Source organism: Podarcis vaucheri, assembly GCF_965113315.1.
Source record: "Podarcis vaucheri genome assembly, chromosome: 10".
NCBI classification, from domain to species: Eukaryota; Metazoa; Chordata; class Lepidosauria; order Squamata; family Lacertidae; genus Podarcis; species Podarcis vaucheri.
Window position 1 is genome coordinate 68,879,506 of NC_138748.1, and position 18,755 is coordinate 68,898,260.

Consider the following 18,755-nt stretch of genomic DNA (forward strand, 5'->3'; position numbering starts at 1 on the left):
AAATAATTTCAAATATTTTTATTTTATTTTATTGCAAACAACTAGGGGGAGGGGTGTGAACCCACCTCATATTACCCTATTTAGTTCAGACCTCTGCAATGAGAAATGACTTGCTGGAGGATAATATCTTCATTTTTCTCTCCTTAGGGTGAACAAGGCATGCCAGGCGCAGAAGGACCAACAGGCTTGAGGGTAGGAATGGCAGGGTAACAATGTGGCTGGTGTTCTGGAACGGGAAAAGTGAACAAAAGGCTGAAGGCAAGGCAGCCTTTGCCAGCTTGGTGTGTTTCAGATATTTTGGATTACAACATTCTGGGTTGTGTCTGGGCTGCACCACTGGTGATGGTATGATTGATTGATTGCTCATCCTGCATGACTGATTGATTGCTCATCAGCATAACTGATTGCTCTTCCATACAATAACTACTCCCCCTCCAAACTCATATTTCAGGGATAAGGCTTGGCTAGAATATTTAGATGGAAGGGACCACATGGGTCATCTAGTCCAACCCCCTGCAGTGCAGGAATCACAGCTAAAGAATTCCAAGCAAGTGGCCATCTAACCTCTGGTTAAAAACCTCCAATGAAGGAGAGTCCGCCATCTTCCAAGGGAGTCCGTTCTACTGTCAAACAACAACAACAACAATAAAAAAAAAATTTATACCCCCCCCCATCTGGCTGGGTTTCCCCAGTCACTCTAGGAGGCTTCCAACAGAATATTAAAATACAATAATCTATTAAACATTAAAAGCTTCCCTAAACAGGGATGCCTTCAGATGTCTTCTAAAAGTCTGGTAGTTGTTGTTCTCTTTGACATCTGATGGGAGGGCGTTCCACAGGGCGGGTGCCACTACCGAGAAGGCCCTCTGCTTGGTGCCCTGTAACTTGGCTTCTCGCACTGAGGGAACTGCCAGAAGGCCCTCGGCGCTGGACCTCAGCGTCCAGGCAGAACGATGGAGGTGGAGACGCTCCTTCAGGTATACTGGACCGAGGCTGTTTAGGGCTTTAAAGGTCAGCACCAACACTCTGAATTGTGCTCGGAAACATACTGGGAGCCAATGGAGGTCTTTCAGGACTGGTGTTATGTGGTCTCGGCGGCCGCTCCCAGTCACCAGTCTAGCTGGATTAGCAGCAGAAAACAAGCTCGCTCCATCTTCTATGTGGCCGCCCTTCAGATGTTGGAAGATGGTCATCACATCACTTTTTTTTTCAAATTATGTACAGTATTAAAGAACGGCGAGGCCTAAAAACTGTTCTTGTCCAGCACAAGAATGAGAGTCCTGACCGTTGCTCAGACCTGAGTTCCGAGTGCACGGCCCACACCTGCCACTCTCGGGGAGGAAAAAATCCCACAGCCCCTTTTCCTGCAAAGTGTGTAATGTGAGATGTTTGCAAGCTCACCTCTTGCGTGGGCTTTGCTATGGACAATGGTGTTTTGTGCTATCTTCTTTTTCAATCTAGGGGAAAAAAGGCCAAGATGGGGTCAAAGGAGAAAAGGTAAGGTGTCTATTACTTTCATCTTATAGACGGGAAAGTACAGTATGTGTTTTTGTAGCATAGAATGAGAATCTGCGGTCTGTCTGTTGCAGGGCGAGCGTGGAGAGGCAGGCGTGAAGGGTCTTCAGGGAATTGCTGTAAGCCTCTCTTCATTTGAAGCTGATATTTTGATGATCTTCTCCAACCCATTTCTGAGTTTTCTATGACTGTTTTGTCAGGAGAGTTCTGGTAACATGATCTAAATTAAGAACCACCCTTTTTTACAACAAGGACAAGCCATCAGCTCATAAAGTATACAAGCAGAACATTCAATGCACCCTTCATTATTTTTGCTAGTCTGATCAGAGAAACCACATTGTTGTAGGTAATCAGACAGTTATGTCCATCTTCAGAGGAGAGATGGGTACTGAACAGCAAGAGGACCCTTTCAGTAGTGATGCTGCATTTAAAAAATGTCTTCCACAGAGATGTCCGGCTGCAACCTTCACTGTATTGTAGGCACCAAGTGAGGATCGCATTATTTTTAATGACAAGTCATTTGGATGCCATCTGTTGCCAACAGTATTATGGGCTGCAATAATAATAATAATAATAACAATGATAAGCTGCCGCCATTTGATTTGACTGGTTGCATTTTAAATATGCGTTTAATTACTTTTCTGTTGCCTGATGCTTTGCATTTTCCGCAATCAAATTAAGAATGGGAATGATTGCTAAAATGAGATTTAATGAAAATCAGTTAGGAAGGATTTGAGGAAGCCATTCAATAATGGAATTTAATTTGTATTTTTAACCGCAAGAAGTTTTGAATGTATGTTTATTTTTCTTTTTTATATGTTTTGTTATTTGTTTGTTATTTCGTGTTGTGTTATATTTGTTATAATTTTGGAAAACTAATAAAAAATGGGGGGGGGGAGGAGGGAATGAGATATACGGTCCATAAACAGTATATATCATAACAGGCCAAGCCAGATCATAAAACTGTAGAGTTGGAAGGGACCCTGAGGATAATCTAGTCCAACCCCTGCAATGCAGGGATATGTGATTGTGCCATACGGGGATCAACCCTGCAACCCTGGCATTATCAACACCACCCTCTAACCAACAGAGCTATCCAGCTCCAGGTTCTAAAAAGGCAGTCAACTCCAGTTAAAGACTCCGCCCCCAGACCTTCCGGGCTCCTCCCACGAGTGATGAGATTCCACAGGCCCCGCCCCTGGAACACCAGGTCCCGCCTTAGCTTGACTTGTCAGGTTCTGCTCCTGGTCTCATCCTGACTCTTAACTCTTTGGCCCACTCTACTTTGGGGCAACCCTCTTCTCCGACAACAGCAAAGTTTACAAGTGGGAAAAAATATAGAGACACACATACTTAAATTACACAATAAAACAATTCTACCAAAACACATACATTTTCAATTTCTCTCTCTCTCTCTCTCTTTTTAGGGTCTTCCAGGTCCCGTTGGGCCCAAAGGAGACCAAGTAAGTGAAAACAGCATGGAGAGACCATTGGGTCACAGTGGCGAGAGGAAATTGGGGTGCGGAGTCATTGGGCGGCCAGAACTGATATTTGATGCTCACCTGGGGTGTTCATCGTGGACATAGGCCATAGCATTCCAGGCTGTGGGCACACGGTTGGGGAACCTTTGGACTGCAGCCCATTCATGGCTTACCGGGGAACCCAATTTGGCCCATGAAGCTATTTTCCCCATCTCAAAAAATTACACAAAACTAAGCAGTAGTAATAAGAAATTGGGGTTTGAAGTTTCAAACAAACTCAAAAACAGGGCAGAAACTCAAAAGCAGCGCTGAGGCGCTCCTGACTGCTGATGTTAAAGAAAGGTATGAAAACCTCGCGAATAAGTTTTAAACATAGCCCTGTTTAAGAGGACCAAGCAATAGTTATACAAAATTGAGGTTTTGAGTTTCAAACAAACTCAAAAACAGGGCAGAAACTCAAAATTTCTTATCACTACTGCTTGATTCTCTTAAATAGGGCTATCTTTAAAACTTCATAGAATCATAGAATCATAGAGTTGGAAGAGACCACAAGGGCCATCGAGTCCAACCCCCTGCCAAGCAGGAAACACCATCAGAGCACTCCTGACATATGGTTGTCAAGCCTCTGCTTAAAGGTAAAGGTAAAGGTACCCCTGCCCGAACGGGCCAGTCTTGACAGACTGTGGGGTTTGTGCGCCCATCTCACATTTATTGGCCGGGGGCCAGCGCTGTCCGGGGACACTTCCGGGTCACGTGGCCAGCGTGACATCGCTGCTCTGGCGAGCCAGAGCCGCACACGGAACGCCGTTTACCTTCCCGCTGGTAAGCGGTACCTATTTATCTACTTGCACCCGGAGGTGCTTTCGAACTGCTAGGTGGGCAGGCGCTGGGACCGAACAGCGGGAGCGCACCCCGCCGCGGGGATTCGAACCGCCGACCTTTCGATCGGCAAGCCCTAGGCGTTGAGGCTTTAGCCCACAGCGCCACCCGCGTCCCTCTGCCAAGCAGGAAACACCATCAGAGCACTCCTGACATATGGTTGTCAAGCCTCTGCTTAAAGACCTCCAAAGTAGGAGACTCCACCACACTCCTTGGCAGCAAATTCCACTGTGGAACAGCTCTTACTGTCAGGAAGTTCTTCCTAATGTTTAGATGGAATCTTCTTTCTTGTAGTTTGGATCCATTGCTCCGTGTCTGCTTCTCTGGAGCAGCAGAAAACAACCTTTCTCCCTCCTCTATGTGACATCCTTTTATATATTTGAACATGGCTATCATAAAACTTGCCATTGAGGTTTTCATACCTTTTTCGTAAACTCGAGGAAGCATATTCAGCCCTGCTCTTGAGTTTGTTTGATATCACTTAAAATCATTTAAGGTTTATAATTTCTTCATTTCCTTCTGAGGAAACTGATTAGTTCAGTGAAACGAGCTTTGTAGCCGGCATCTCGTAAAGTCTTTGTTTAATTCTAGGTCAATTTTTTGATTTTTGTTATTTAATTCAATTCCATAGTCGACTACTTCTCGTTTCAGGGATTTTTACGGTAATTCTTTTGTTTTGGTTAATTTCTTGGTTCCGTGACTGTCTTTTTCCCACTACTTCCTCCATCTCAGCTGGGTGGGAAGGTGGGGTTCAATTCTGCATTGGCTGCAGCAGGACTTAACCCCCGCTTGACAGCTGACAAGCAGGGGTTAAATTCTGCTCAGTTCGGTTGCATGCACCTGTGCCCAGCAGGGAACAGGTATGCACAGCCCAACTAAAGCCTGCAGTTTTGCAGCCTTCTTTCTCCTGCCCGACACTAAGCAGGTGGGGACAAAGAAGCTCTTTGCTTGCTACAGCACTGGGCACAGGTCTGGCAGCGCCTCTTGTGCTATAGTTCCCAAGCGGCTAACAGATTGAGGTTGAATCCTGACAAGACAGAAGTACTGTTTTTGGGGGACAGGAGGCGGGCAGGTGTGGGGGACTCCCTGGTCCTGAATGGGGTAACTGTGACCCTGAAGGACCAGGTGCGCAGCCTGGGAGTCATTTTGGACTCACCTGTCCATGGAGGCAAAGGTCAATTCTGTGTCCAGGGCAGCTGTCTACCAGCTCCATATGGTGCACAGGATGAGACCCTCCCTGCCCGCGGACTGTCTTGCCAGAGTGGTGCATGCTCTAGTTATCGCCTGCTTGGACTACTGCAATGCGCTCTACGTGGGGCTACCTTTGAAGGTGGCCCGGAAACTGCAATTAATCCAGAATGCGGTAGCTAGACTGGTGACTGGGAGTGGCTGCCAGGACCCCATAACACCGGTCCTGAGAGATCTGCATTGGCTCCCAGTACGTTTCCAAGCACAATTCAAAGTGTTGGTGCTGACCTTTAAAGCCCTAAATGGCCTCGGTCCTGTATACCTGAAGGAGCGTCTCCACCCCCATGAGATCCAGCACCGAGGGCCTTCTGGCAGTTCCCTCATTGCGAGAAGTGAGGTTACAGGGAACCAGACAGAGGGCCTTCTCGGTAGTGGCGCCCACCCTGTGGAACACCCTCCCTTCAGATGCGAAGGTAATAAGCAGCTATCCTATCTTTAAAAGACATCTGAAGGCAGCCCTGTTTAGGGAAGTTTTTAATATTTAATGCTGTACTGTTTTTAACATTTGATTGGGGGAGGCCCAGAGTGGCTGGGGAAACTCAGCCAGATGGGCGGGGTATAAATAATAAATTGTTGTTGTTGTTATTTTAAGCGCCCACTTGCTAGCTGGTTTTCAGGTGCTTTGGAACCCTGTGCAAGAGAGCTTGAGAAAGTGGGTAGGACAACCCCCTGTCAATCATGGGCCACATGTGATTGGCAGGTGTGCCATTCTGACCTGTCAAATTTGGCCCATGAAAACAATCCTGGCCTGTGGAATCAAAAGTTCTTCCCAACTCTGAAATGGCAGAAGTTACTGTTCTCCCTTATAGGGCTCCCTCCTCAGTTCAGATGGGCTTTCACCCCAATACGCGTGGCCTAGATTTGCACCCTTAACACACCCTTTCCTGCTAACCCTGACTTTCCCCCTTCCTTAACAGGGCATCCAAGGATTTCCTGGTGCTCCGGCTATGGGTGTAAGTGTATTTTTAATTTTTTTCCCGGTGATTAGGAAGGTTTCTCCAGCCCAAATCATAATAGTTCAGTTGGAGTGGCATGCAACAATACCATCAGAAGCTGTCTCGTATTAGGTCAAACCCTGGGTCTCTCCAGCTCCATATTGTCTACACTGACTGGACCACTTATAAACACCACCTCCAACTCCTCGAAAGATTCCATCAACGGTGTCTCCGAAAAATTTTACACATCCCTTGGGAAGACAGGCAAACTAATGCCAGTGTACTGGAAGAAGCAAAGATCACCAGTGTTGAAGCAATGATTCTTCAACATCAACTTCGTTGGACTGGTCATGTTGTGCAGATGCCTGATGATCGTCTTCCAAAGCAACTACTCTATTCCAAACTTAAAAATGGAAGGCATAATTCTGGTGGTCAACAAAAGAGGTTTAAAGACTCTCTCAAAGCAAATCTATAAAAATGTAGTATAAACACCAGCAACTGGGAAACACTGGCCTGCAAACACTCAAATTGGAGAACAGCCTTTACCAAAGGTGTCATGGGCTTTGAAGACGCTCAAACTCAGGACGCAAGGGAGAAACGTGCTAAGAGAAAGGCACGCTTGGCAAATCCACACCGTGATCAACTCCCACCCAGAAACCAACGTCCCCACTGTGAAAGGACGTATGGATCCAGAACTGGCCTCCAGAGTCACTTACTAACTCATTGTTAAAACCGTGTTTATGGAAGACAATCTTCCTCGGCTCTGAGTGATCGCCGAAGAAGAAGAAGAAGAAGAAGAAGAAGAAGAAGAAGACGACGACAGTGGTAGTATGACTTCCCTTGATCAAAACACTATACTTCAGTTGAAACGGCCTAGAATAGCGTTTTTTTGCTGCTGCATCACACTGTTGACTCATGTTCAGCTTGTGATCCGCTAAGACCTCTTGATTCTTTTCACACGCACTTCTGGCAAATCCTCACAGTGATCAACTCCTGCCTGAAAACCTATACCCCTACTGTGGAAGGATGTGTGGATCCAGAATTGGCCTCCACAGTCCCTTACGGACTCACTGTTAAGACCGTGTTCATGGAAGACAATCTTACTCAGCTATGAGTAAGAGAAAAAGATGACTGACTGACAGAGGCTCTCTGGGGTTTTAGATAGGGGTTTTTCCCAGCCCTAGCTGGAGATTCTGGGGATTGAACCCAGGCATAGCTGTCAACTTTTCCCTTTTCTTGCAAGGAATCCTATTCAGAATAAAAGAATTTCCCTTTAAAAAAGGGAAACGTTGACAGATATGAACCCAGACCCTTCTGCATGCAAAACAGATTTTCTGTTACTGAGCCATGGCTCTTCTTCATACATGCCATTAGGAGCATGAGATTTTCCATGCCTGCCATTGGGGTGGGGGGTCAGGATATTCCTGGCCTTTTCCTGGATGAGCAGCGGCCCCTGGAGCACAGAATAACATGTGGCCGAAGTCGCCGCTGCCAAGCAAGCAAAGCTAAGATTGGGTGCAGAGACTCACCTGTGGTTTCTTTCTCTACAGGTGGTGGGACCTTCAGGCAAGAAAGGTACCAGGGTAAGTGGGGCAGGGGCATGCAAGATATGTGGGAGGCTGTCCATTTTGGGGGAGGAAGACCATTTTTCCAGCAAGGTTTTGCCGGGAAGCTGTGGATTTCAGAGCATTGGCGGGTGTTTGCCTTCTGTGCCATTAAAAGAGCTTTCCTGGATCAGATCTTCTTGGCTGTCCTCCTAAGGCTGATAACACACCTTGAGAGAGAAGAATCACATCCAGATGGGTGGCTTTCAAATCTTTAATCTCCAGGGGATGCTTTGCAACATCATTGCACCTGCCAAGGAACTGTAGATTCCCTTGCGTGCTGCAAGGGATGTTGGGGGCATGTACCTATCCCAGCTTTCCTATTTTTCTGGGGGGAGAGTTGCTCCTAATTGCATGAGGGCTGATGCTATGCTGAACGTGCCTAACAGAGGCCAGAAAAGCATAGAATCGTAGAGTTAGAAGGGACCTCGGGGTCATCTAGTCCAACCCCCTGCAATGCAATTCTCTCTCTCTCTCTCTTTCTTTCTCATCACTTTATATAGGGGGATTTGGGGCCAATTGGCCCCCCAGGTCCAAAAGGAGACCCAGGGGACCAAGGAGAAAAGGGGGAGAAGGTCAGTGTATTTATTATTTATTTAAAGTGCTAGCCTTTTGTTTTTCTGCAATTGTCATTTGTCTCACAATGCAAGTTCTCCAGGAGATTTTATGTATAGATGCACCACTTTTCGGGGGAAAGGCAGCTTACGAAAGAGATTAAAAAAAAAACAAAAAAAAATACTTTAAAAATACAAGTAAAAGCAATCCAATTGCAAAGATAAAAGAAAATAAAGGTCAGACGTTTGAAACAGTTTGAAAACCCAACTCCCAATGCCTTTCTCAAAACACAAGTTGAAACTAAAATGGTCCTGAAGTTTGCTTTTCAAAGGGCTACATGTGCTTCTTTTTAGGATGTAATTTCAAAGATCTGGAGCCACCACTAAAAAAGCCCTGTTTTGATTGCCCACCAGCCTGATGGAACTTGATGGTGGGTGGGTGAGGAGGGCCTCAGAGGCTGATATTAAAGCCTAGGCTGGTTTATATGATCGCAGGCCGTCCTTCAAATCACTTGGTCCCGAGGCATTTAATGCTTGAAAGTCAACGGCAGCACCTTGAGACCCAAAGGTCTACCATCGTCACGGGTGTCCATATGCAGAAATTAAAGCTGCAGAACCCCTGTCCTGGCCACATCTGGTTTGGTCCCCAAATAATGCTCTGAGCTCCCTTTTCTTTCAAACAGGTTACCCCTGTTGCATTTTAGGAAACAGAAAAACAAGCGAGCTATGGACTTGCTACCCTGCAAGAGTATTTCAGGATACGGTGAAAAGGGTTCAAAGTGGGCTGAATTTTTGCCTTGATCTCTGCAGGGAAGCCCGGGATTTGGCATTCCAGGACAGTTGGGGCTGAAGGGCGAGCCAGGAGAAAGGGTGAGTTGGGAAATGGGGCAGCGAGTGTCCATCAAAGGAGGAGAGACAGGAAAGTGGGGGCAGAACTGGAATGAAGCAAATCTGGCTTTTGGGAGTGTTCCTCTCCTCTCTGCCCTTCCAGGCACACCGTATTTTTCGCTCCATAAGACGCACCCGACCATAAGACGCACCTAATATTTAGAGGGGGAAAGCAAGGGGAAAAAAATTCTGTGCAGAGCATGTAAGCGGCTCTCACTTTTCTTGCTTTAAACCCTTCCGTCCCTCCTCCCGCTTTGCTGAGAAGCCAGCAGAGCAAGTTGTGCAGCTCTCGCTGAAGCCAGCAGAGCAAGAGCGATAGCTGCGCAGCGCCTCTTGTTCTGCTGGCTTCCCAGCAAAGCGGGATGAGGGACGAAAGGGAGCCCTTACAAGGGATAGAATCATAGAATCATAGAGTCATAGAGTTGGAAGAGACCACAAGGGCCATCGAGTCCAACCCCCTGCCAAGCAGGAAACACCATCAGAGCACTCCTGACATATGGATGTCAAGCCTCTGCTTAAAGACCTCCAAAAAAGGAGACTCCACCACACTCCTTGGCAGCAAATTCCACTGTCGAACAGCTCTTACTGTCAGGAAGTTCTTCCTAATGTTTAGGTGGAATCTTCTTTCTTGTAGTTTGGATCCATTGCTCCGTGTCCGCTTCTCTGGAGCAGCAGAAAACAACCTTTCTCCCTCCTCTATGTGACATCCTTTTATATATTTGAACATGGCTATCATATCACCCCTTAACCTCCTCTTCTCCAGGCTAAACATGCCCAGCTCCCTTAGCCGTTCCTCATAAGGCATCGTTTCCAGGCCTTTGACCATTTTGGTTGCCCTCCTCCGGACACGTTCCAGTTTGTCAGTGTCCTTCTTGAACTGTGGTGCCCAAAACTGGACACAGTACTCCAGGTGAGGTCTGACCAGAGCAGAATACAGTGGCACTATTACTTCCCTTGATCTAGGGAAGGGAGCGCTGAGCAGAGCCTGGCAGCGGCTCTTGCTGGCTTTTCCGGGAGGTGTGGGAAGGGACAGAGGGCAGCCCGTCAGTCCCTTCTCCCACCTCGCGGAAAAGCCCCCAAGAGCCGCACACACGCTCCACGCGGCTCTTTAAAGGGAGCGCTGAGCAGAGCCTCCCACCTGCATTCGCCCCATAAGACGCACACGCATTTCCCCTTACTTTTTAGGAGGGGGAAAGTGCGTCTTATGGAGCTAAAAATACAGTAATTTGAAAGCTAAGTTTGTGGGTTTTCCTATGCTGGCTTGCACATGGAGCAAACACTGCCTTGTGCATATACATATTTTAATTGATAGTTTGATTTATGGGGTTTTTTAATTTGATGTTTATGTAAACAACCTTGCTTTCTGGATTGCCATGTTTTGAAATGAATCAGCATTTGAATAACAGCATAGGAAGCTGGCTTATACGTAAAGTCAGAACGTTGGTGCGTCCAGCTCTGACAGGCAGCAGCTGTGTAGAGTTCGAGACAGGGAGATGCACGCAGATCAGATGCTCTGCCACTGAAATTCAGCTGTACCTTTAAGTTAGAGGAGGCTACCTTAAACTGAGCCAAACCAATGTCCCATACAGCTCAGTACTGACCTCAATTTGCAGTCTTTGCAAGTCCTGGAAGTTTGGCAGGCTAGATATTTAGAGGAACAACATTCTAGCCGTATTCCCTGGCACCCAGGGGTGGAAACGGGACAGTGCCAACCTTGGCAAAGCCTTTCTTACTATGGCGGTGGCTTCCACGTTCTGGCGAAATCTTGCAAGAGTTCCACGAGATCTCACGAGATTTTGAAGGGCTTGAAGGGACGCGGGTGGCGCTGTGGGTTAAACCACAGAGCCTTGGGCTTGCCAATCAGAAGGTCGGCAGTTCGAATCCCCGCAACGGGGTGAGCTCCCATTGCTTGGTCCCTGCTCCTGCCAACCTAGCAGTTTGAAAGCACACCAGCGCAAGTAGATAAGTAGGTACCGCTCCAGCGGGTGATAAACAGCGTTTCCGTGCGCTGCTCTGGTTCGCCAGAAGTGGCTTAGTCATGCTGGCCACATCACCCGGAAGCTGTACGCCGGCTCCCTCGGCCAATAAAGCAAGATGAGTGCCACAACCCCAGAGTCGTCCGCAACTGGACCTAACGGCCAGGGGTCCCTTGACCTTTACCTTTAGCAAGATCTTGCCAGAACCGCCATAGCTACCTCTTGTTTCTCCAGGGGCATTCATTTTTGCCACCTGAGGCAGTTGCCTCAGCCTGCCTAATGGATGGGCCAAGCCTACGAGGATCTCGGTCACTTCAGGCATTCATTCATTTTGGTTGTTAGTGTCTTCCCCGCAATTCATGTTTTGCCAGTGCATGTGGTATATTCCTGACTAACCTTTTCAATAAATTTAACAGGGAAACGTTGGCTTGTCCGGGAAGCCAGGGCAAAAGGTGAGGATGCAGCTGACCAGTGCAAGGCGCAGAATACTTTAACAATACTTTTTAGCCAGGTTATTCAGAGAATTTCACGTACGGTATGTCACCAACTCTGACAACAAGCCTGAAACTAAGCAGGTATTTCTTTTAATCTTCATAGCATATGGACTAAGCTACAAACTACAGTCGTAGTTATGTAGCAGGTGCCTTTAAGTGCAATGTGTATGGTTTAAATGGATTGTCAGCATGGTTCATTTTAAAATTTGAACTGGGTGGGTTTATTCCCCATCCTTCAGGAGGTGTGAGACAGCCTGGTTTTCATCCCGACCCCATTGTATGGGCAGGGGAGGGGGGGGAATCACCACTAGACCTGGAAAATCCTGCCAACCTAGCAGTTCGAAAGCACATCAAAGTGCAAGTAGATAAATAGGTACCACTCCAGCAGGAAGGTGAACGGCGTTTCCATGAGCTGCTCTGGTTCGCCAGAAGTGGCTTAGTCATGCTGGCCACATGACCCGGAAGCTGTACATTAGCTCCCTCGGCCAATAAAGCGAGATGAGCGCCGCAACCCCAGAGTCGGCCACGACTGGACCTAGTGGTCAGGGGTCCCTTTACCTTTACCTTTAGACCTGGAAAAAGCTCCCATTGGTGCCAATGGGAGCTTTTCCCCCTCTGGAGCTTAAGAGGTAGGGTTTTTTCAGGACCAAGAAGAGGGAGGAAAAGGTAAAGCTTCTCTTCTTTGTGCACTATACTCTCAATAATAACTGACACACACATTCTGCAAGTCAGAATAAGGTTGCTGTTGCCAGGGGAGGAGGGAGAAGGGGGGGCAAAATAGACCAACATCTTGGCTATTGTTTACTTCAGGGGGAAACTGGTCAAAAGGGTGAGAAAGGTGAGCAAGGACCATCTGGAAGACCTGGGGAGCCCGGCCTAAGAGGTAAAGATGTAAGTAGAAACTAAAAGTACAAATCTGGGGAGCTGAACTTTGCAATCATATAACATAACTTCTTATCTTATGCAATGTTTTAGACTTCCGTCAACACCTCTGATGATTTTTCGTTCTTTCTCACTTATTCTGCATTTCTTAATTTCCCTATTACTCTTAATTATCATTAACTAATAATTTTCCTCATGGTCTTTCTTGCAATATTTCAAATAATCCTCCTTACAAAACCTATTGTAGTCCTACCAGCATAATCTGTTCATTACCATTACTTTTCAAATAGTTCATATATTTACTCCAGCCTTCTAAAAATCTCTGGTCCTGCAGGTTTCGAACCCTTCCTGTTAATTTATCTAATTCTGCATAGTCCATCAATTTCATCTGCCATTCTTCTTTCGTCTGTACAACTCCCATCATTCTTGACCATTGGCCCTAGGCTGCTGGGAATTGTAGTCTCTCAGCCTCCCATCCCTGCTCCTGATAGTGAGGTCAATACAAACGTACATGCAAACGTAGTCCTGTATCTCAATGACTTTTTGCTCGGGGTAAACGGGTACAAAAATCTGGAACTGCAGGTTGTAACCGCAGCATATTAAGTGACAAAGGAACGTAGGGATGAACATTTCAACTTGTTGACACTAACTGTGAAACATCCGAAAATGGATGCTTGAATTCATACTAGGGAGAGTCAGGGAAGAGGGGTAACCTGACGTCTAGGTAACAGCTTGAGAACTCTAGTCTTGCTTCTAATCTCTTGCAATATAAACCCACTGAGTACTTAAACCAGGGGTCGGCAATTTTTTTTAGCCGTGGGCCAGTCCACTGTCCCTCAGACCTTGTGACGGGCCGGAGAAGCCACACCAGCAGGGGATGGGGAACTGGAAGAAGAGGCGAGGGGGCAAGTAGTCCTTCTCCCCAGCCCCAGCCCCAGCTGCTGCGCTTACCTCCCAGGGGCTGCCACCGCCACCACCACTGCTGCTTCTCATGGGTAGGCGGTGCAAGCTCGTCCGCTCCGCTCTCTGGCCCTCAGGAGCACCCGGTGGCAGCGGCAGAAGGAAGGTGAGTGGCGCAAAAGGGCTGGCTCCAGAGAGGGGCTGCTTAAAATGGTGCTCAGCCAGCTCAGACCTGTCAGGAGTTCAGCCTACACTTGAGTAGGACCCTGGCAGAGACACATGCCCGACTGGCATGTTCTCTCCCTCCTGGTCTTTCAATCGGGAGTTTCAAAAGCTTTCTTCAGCCCGAACGTTACAGCGACCGATGCCAACCGACACCGGCACACTTAGGGATCCGCAGAGTTTGTGCACCTTGAGTGACAGACCTCAGCATTTTGGCTAATGTACTTTATTTACATATAAACACACACGGAGCACTGCAACATGGCTCCCTCTCTCTCTAGCATCAGACAACAAAGAGAGAAAGAGCAAAGGACAATAGTCCCACTTCAAGGGACACAGTAACGCAAACATCCTGTCTCCGTCACTTCCCACTCTGTGGAGTCAAAACATATACTGTCATGTGATAGACAAAAATCCCATGACTGCAATCATGGAGCAGGAATTCTAACAAGCCCAGCCCCCTTCCTCCTCTAAGGCAGGGCAGGGAGAAGCCAGGAGGAGGGAGGGAGGAGGCGCCACCGCTGTGTGTGTGAGGGATAAGGGGGAGGGAACGGAATGACGCAGAGGGGGGAAATGGTGCAACCCGAACGAACAGAATCCCCACGCCGATCCATGGACAGTCCATGGGCCAGATCCTGAAGGCAATTGGGCCTGATCTGGCCCATGGACCTTGGTTTGCCGACCGCTGACTTAAGCTAACACATGTAGTTGCATCGACAGTTTTGCTGTTTTGCTCTGTTTTCTGGGGCCTTTCAGGGCATGGTAATGCACAGTCTGTGTAAGATGTCTTAATAGGGCATACCAGGGCTTTTTCCCAGACAGGACTCAGTGGACCCTCTCAGATATGTACTGTTGCCATTATAAGAGAACAAGGCAGGTGCTCATGTTGATTTTCAGCACCTCTTTTTCTAGAAAAATAGCACTTCGTGGCATTACAGGGGCGCATCTACAGCTCTCAAGCTCCTAAGTGGCTATTGCATTGAGCATCGGTCCTTCTGTCCTTCTAGGGGGAAGCAGGCACTCCTGGTGAGACTGGAGAGAGAGGAATTCGGGTAAGGAATCTCTCTGGACTTGCATGCTGCTGAGACCTCAAGCTCTCCATAGCTACCCAGCGAATCCACTTTTCCTGACACACTACACTAGGTTTTTATTTACCTACAGGTAGTATTTTGATGTATGGGGATTTTGTGGGAAGGTTCAGGGATGCAGGAGAGGATATATTGTTTGATTATAGCCTTTCCAACTTGTGTAAACAAGTTCACAGTTTAGCAGAGTAACATTCCCCTTTTTAAACTCAGCGGACGCGTTTGCTCAGGCTCGCTAAAGCCTCTATAATAACTGTTCTGGTATTTCCCCCTTATTCCCTCATAAAAGATAAGACACGACACAGTCTTCTATAAAAGTATAAAAAGAGTTTATTCACATTCCGTTCACAATCGGATCCTAGAAGGCAGACTTAGCTTAGAAAAGTAACATAAACCTGGAAACTATCTCATAAGGAGACAGTCCCTTTTCCTCTCTTGGCTGGAAGAGAGCATCTTTGGCTAAGCAGATGTTGCTTCTTTGACGAAAGTAGTCATAGGTAGAGAGATGGTGGCCAGTCCTATGCTTTTGTTACCTGCACAGGTGAGGCCACGCCCACTTCTAGTCACATGCAGAGGAAGTCTGTCCCAGCCCAGAAGGAAACAGGAAGCTTACCTGCTGGCTGGACAAACATTCCTCCCCATGTGTAAACATGTTCACTCTAGGAATGTTGTACTTGACTGCTCTTGTGTTTCACATCCCACAGATTTGTCTGCCCAGGAGCACTCAGTCCTGTCAGTCAGACCCTTGTCCACAGCTCAGCCCCACAGGCGGAGCAAACTCAGTGAGGATCGAGCCCAAATTGCTCATGTCCCCTCAATTCTTCTGCAGGGTCCTTTGGGTCTGCCAGGACGTCCCGGAGAGCGAGGGATGAAAGGAGAGGCGGGAGAAATGGGCAAGGATGTAAGTTGGATACCAAGAGGATTGTGCAGTGGGGGTCGGAATAATTCTGGCACTTTTGAGAGCAAGTTGCCAAAATATTAATATTTTCAGCACTACAGCCTGCCTCGAGTAAGAAAGATCTACAAATCACATAACGCAGGAGTGAGAAACCTCTGCCTTGTGGGGACACATGTGGACCCCTCTATCTGGCATTTGGGATTCCCCCAAGGCCCTGCATGTGCTCACACTTTCCTCAAATGCTTTTGCCTGCCTAGAACGTGTCCTTAAAACTGTGGTCATGTCCCTTGTATTCCTGTATGGAGGAGGGAGAAATGTGTGTATGTGTGTTTAGAAATCTCTGGCAAAGCTAAGAGTGCCCCCCATTGCTCCGCCCCCTTTTGCCTCTGGCTCCGCCCACCCCTGGCATGTGGTCCTTGGGCTGAATAGGCCTCTTGCTGTAGTCTTGTTGCTGAGCAACAACGTGCAGAGCTCAGTGGGGTGGGAGACCAGCCAACCAGAGGACCCTTTGAGGTGTACTTGCCTAGAGCTAAACTCAGCATCCGAAGTCAGGTCCAGTCCTAGGGCTGGGCAAATAGCAATCCATGTGGGTCAGAAGGTCCAGGGGTCAGGGAATCTGATGATCATGGGGCCAAGATGAGCAGGAAGCTCATTCTGGGGATGGAGTTGAGAGTTGGCCTAACCTGGGGAGAAAACAGCAAAGACCTGATGAAGAGAGCACAGCAGAGGTTATATTTTCTGAGAATCCTCCGGAAAAACAATCTCTCAAAGGACCTGTTGATGGCATTTTACCATTGTCCTGTGGAGAGTGTATTAACTTATGGTCTGTGTGTGTGGTTTGGGAGCTGCACGGTCAGGGGAAAAACAATGCTGTCCAGAGTTGTAAAGACCGCGGAGAGAATAATTGGGTGCACTCTTCCCACCTTGGATCAAATCTATGCTTCCAGGCAGTGCCATAAGAAAGCTGCAGAGATAGTGCAGGATAGTGCGCACCCCGGAAATGATCTCTTTCAGCTTCTGCCTTCTGGAAGAAGGTACACGGATATAAAGACTAGGACTAGCCGCCTGAGAAACAGTTTCTACCCAAATGCGATTTTGGTTTTAAACGCAGTGTAAGGAGTCTCTATGGGAGTATATTGTATTTTAAAATGGGGTGTCAGAGTTTTTAGGGGGCTAACCAGGTTGGGATAGCTGGAATAGCAGGCTTGTTGGTTTTTGAATGTCTGATGTAGTTTTTTCAATTTCATTGTTCTTGTTATGTACTGAGGTTTTCACCCTGGGCCAGCAGGGGGATACTGTAGATAGTTTTCACTCAGGTCCACATATGCAAATAAGGGATTGAAAGTGACATTCAGTGATTGGATAGTTACAGAAAGTGGTTACTGTTGTGTTGTAGTGGAGCTCTATATAAGCAGACTGGCTGAACCCTTCAGTTCAGTTCTGTTCTGGCCTGTGAATAAACAAGAGCTGTTTGAAGAATTGCTATGTCGTCTGATATCTTCACCCACAACTTAACAGTTCTGTATGGGACAACGACAATAAAGATGATCGTATCGTAGGGCCAGGAACTACAAGCACTGTTTCCAGCGTCTGACTGCTGCTGGAAACTCTGCTTCAGAAAGTTGCAGCCAGGGACTTCCGGGGTGGCACCATTGGCAATGGCGGACTCCCTCTGAACCGGAGGGAACAGCTCCGCGCGAAACGGGTCTTTTCCGCTGCGGCGAAGCGGGGACCCTTTCAGAAATCACAGGCGGATGAAGCCTGTGACCGTGGGACTTGGCGGGCACCTTTAGTGCTCCCCCAACCCGCAAAGGAACCCACTAACGGGCTCCGAAGTGAAGAGGGGTATTTTAATATTTTGTTGAATGCCGCCCAGAGTGGCTGGGGAAGCTCAGCCAGATGGGCAGGGTATAAATAATAAATTATTATATTATTATTATTCATATGCAACTCTAAAGGAGATGGTGAAGTATCTCAGCTCATCACCTGCTCCTCTGACTCCTCTTTCATTCTGCTTTTCTCCTCCTCCTCCTAGGGAGCCGGCGGAGAGAAAGGAGACAAGGGCGAATCCGTAGGTTTGCAAATTCTCCTCGTTAGCCTTGCATGAGAGCCATCAAAGGCATGCCTTCTGCATTCATATCTTGGGTGGTGGTGGTGGTGGTTTCCATGTCAGCATATGTACATCTTGTGTTTCTGCAGGGACATCCTGGGCCCCCTGGAACTCCTGGAAAGACTGTGAGTAATGCTTGTTCTCCTGGGGAAATAGTGCAAGATGGGAAGAAAGAGATGGTGTCTCATTCCTTGGCAAACGTGGCACAGATCAAAAGCCAGGCTAACTGGGGAGATTTGCTCCAGTCGAGGACTTTATTAGGCCCAGGGATTGTATACTCATGGGGGTGGTAGATAGTGGATGCAGGACCCTGGGCAGGAGGCCGGGAAATGTTGGTCTCCTGGGGTGAGAAACTAGGAGGAGAAAGCAACACTCCCAGGTGAGAGCTGAGACCTCCATTGGCTCCCAGTACGTTTCCAAGCACAATTCAAAGAGTTGGTGCTGACCTTGGAAGCCCTAAACGGCCTCGGCCCAGTATACCTGAAGGAGCGTCTCCACCCCCATCATTCTGCCCCGACACTGAAGTCCAGTTCTGAGGGCCTTTTGGCGGTTCCCTCCCTGCGAGAAGCCAAGTTACAGGGAACCAGGCAGAGGGCCTTCTCGGTGGTGGCACCCGCCCTGTGGAACACCCTCCCGCCAGATGTCAAGGAAATAAACAACTATCTGACTTTTAGAAGACATCTGAAGGCAACCCTGTATGGGGAAATTTTTTATGTCTGCTGTTTTATTGTGTTTTTAATATCCTGTTGGAAGCCGCCCAGAGTGGCTAAGGAGGCCCGGCCAGATGGGCAGATGATAACAACAACAACAACAACAATTTAGTATTCATACCCTGCCCATCTGGCTGAGTTTCCCCAGCCACTCTAGGTTAAAAAACAATACAGCATTAAATATTAAAAACTTTCCTAAACAGGGCTGTCTTCAGATGTCTTTTAAAGATAAGATAGCTGCTTATTTCCTTCACATCTGAAGGGAGGGCATTCCACAGGGCTTTATTTACTTTATTATAAGTAATAAATTATTATTATTATTATTATTATTATTATTATTATTATTATTATCACTACTACTACCTTCTGTGGGT

The 18,755-nt window shown here is 47.5% G+C and overlaps 1 protein-coding gene and 1 long non-coding RNA gene across 2 annotated transcripts in view; one reads left to right on the forward strand and one right to left on the reverse strand.

Annotated features, from left to right (window-relative positions):
* LOC309541196 (uncharacterized protein) overlaps window positions 1–18,755 on the forward strand; it is a 228,940-nt gene that overhangs the window by 90,876 nt on the left and 119,309 nt on the right. The window contains exons 34-47 of the mRNA XM_082238687.1: window positions 148–192; window positions 1,462–1,497; window positions 1,590–1,634; window positions 2,943–2,978; window positions 6,041–6,076; window positions 7,609–7,641; window positions 8,166–8,237; window positions 9,027–9,086; window positions 11,497–11,532; window positions 12,385–12,465; window positions 14,586–14,630; window positions 15,493–15,564; window positions 17,597–17,632; window positions 17,761–17,796. Of these exons, the coding sequence (XP_082094813.1) occupies window positions 148–192; window positions 1,462–1,497; window positions 1,590–1,634; window positions 2,943–2,978; window positions 6,041–6,076; window positions 7,609–7,641; window positions 8,166–8,237; window positions 9,027–9,086; window positions 11,497–11,532; window positions 12,385–12,465; window positions 14,586–14,630; window positions 15,493–15,564; window positions 17,597–17,632; window positions 17,761–17,796 (669 nt within the window). The remainder of the gene's footprint in view (window positions 1–147; window positions 193–1,461; window positions 1,498–1,589; window positions 1,635–2,942; window positions 2,979–6,040; window positions 6,077–7,608; window positions 7,642–8,165; window positions 8,238–9,026; window positions 9,087–11,496; window positions 11,533–12,384; window positions 12,466–14,585; window positions 14,631–15,492; window positions 15,565–17,596; window positions 17,633–17,760; window positions 17,797–18,755) is intronic.
* LOC309541530 overlaps window positions 811–18,755 on the reverse strand; it is a 43,488-nt gene continuing 25,543 nt past the window's right edge. The window contains exon 3 of the long non-coding RNA XR_014223799.1: window positions 811–884. This is a non-coding gene — a long non-coding RNA (uncharacterized lncRNA). The remainder of the gene's footprint in view (window positions 885–18,755) is intronic.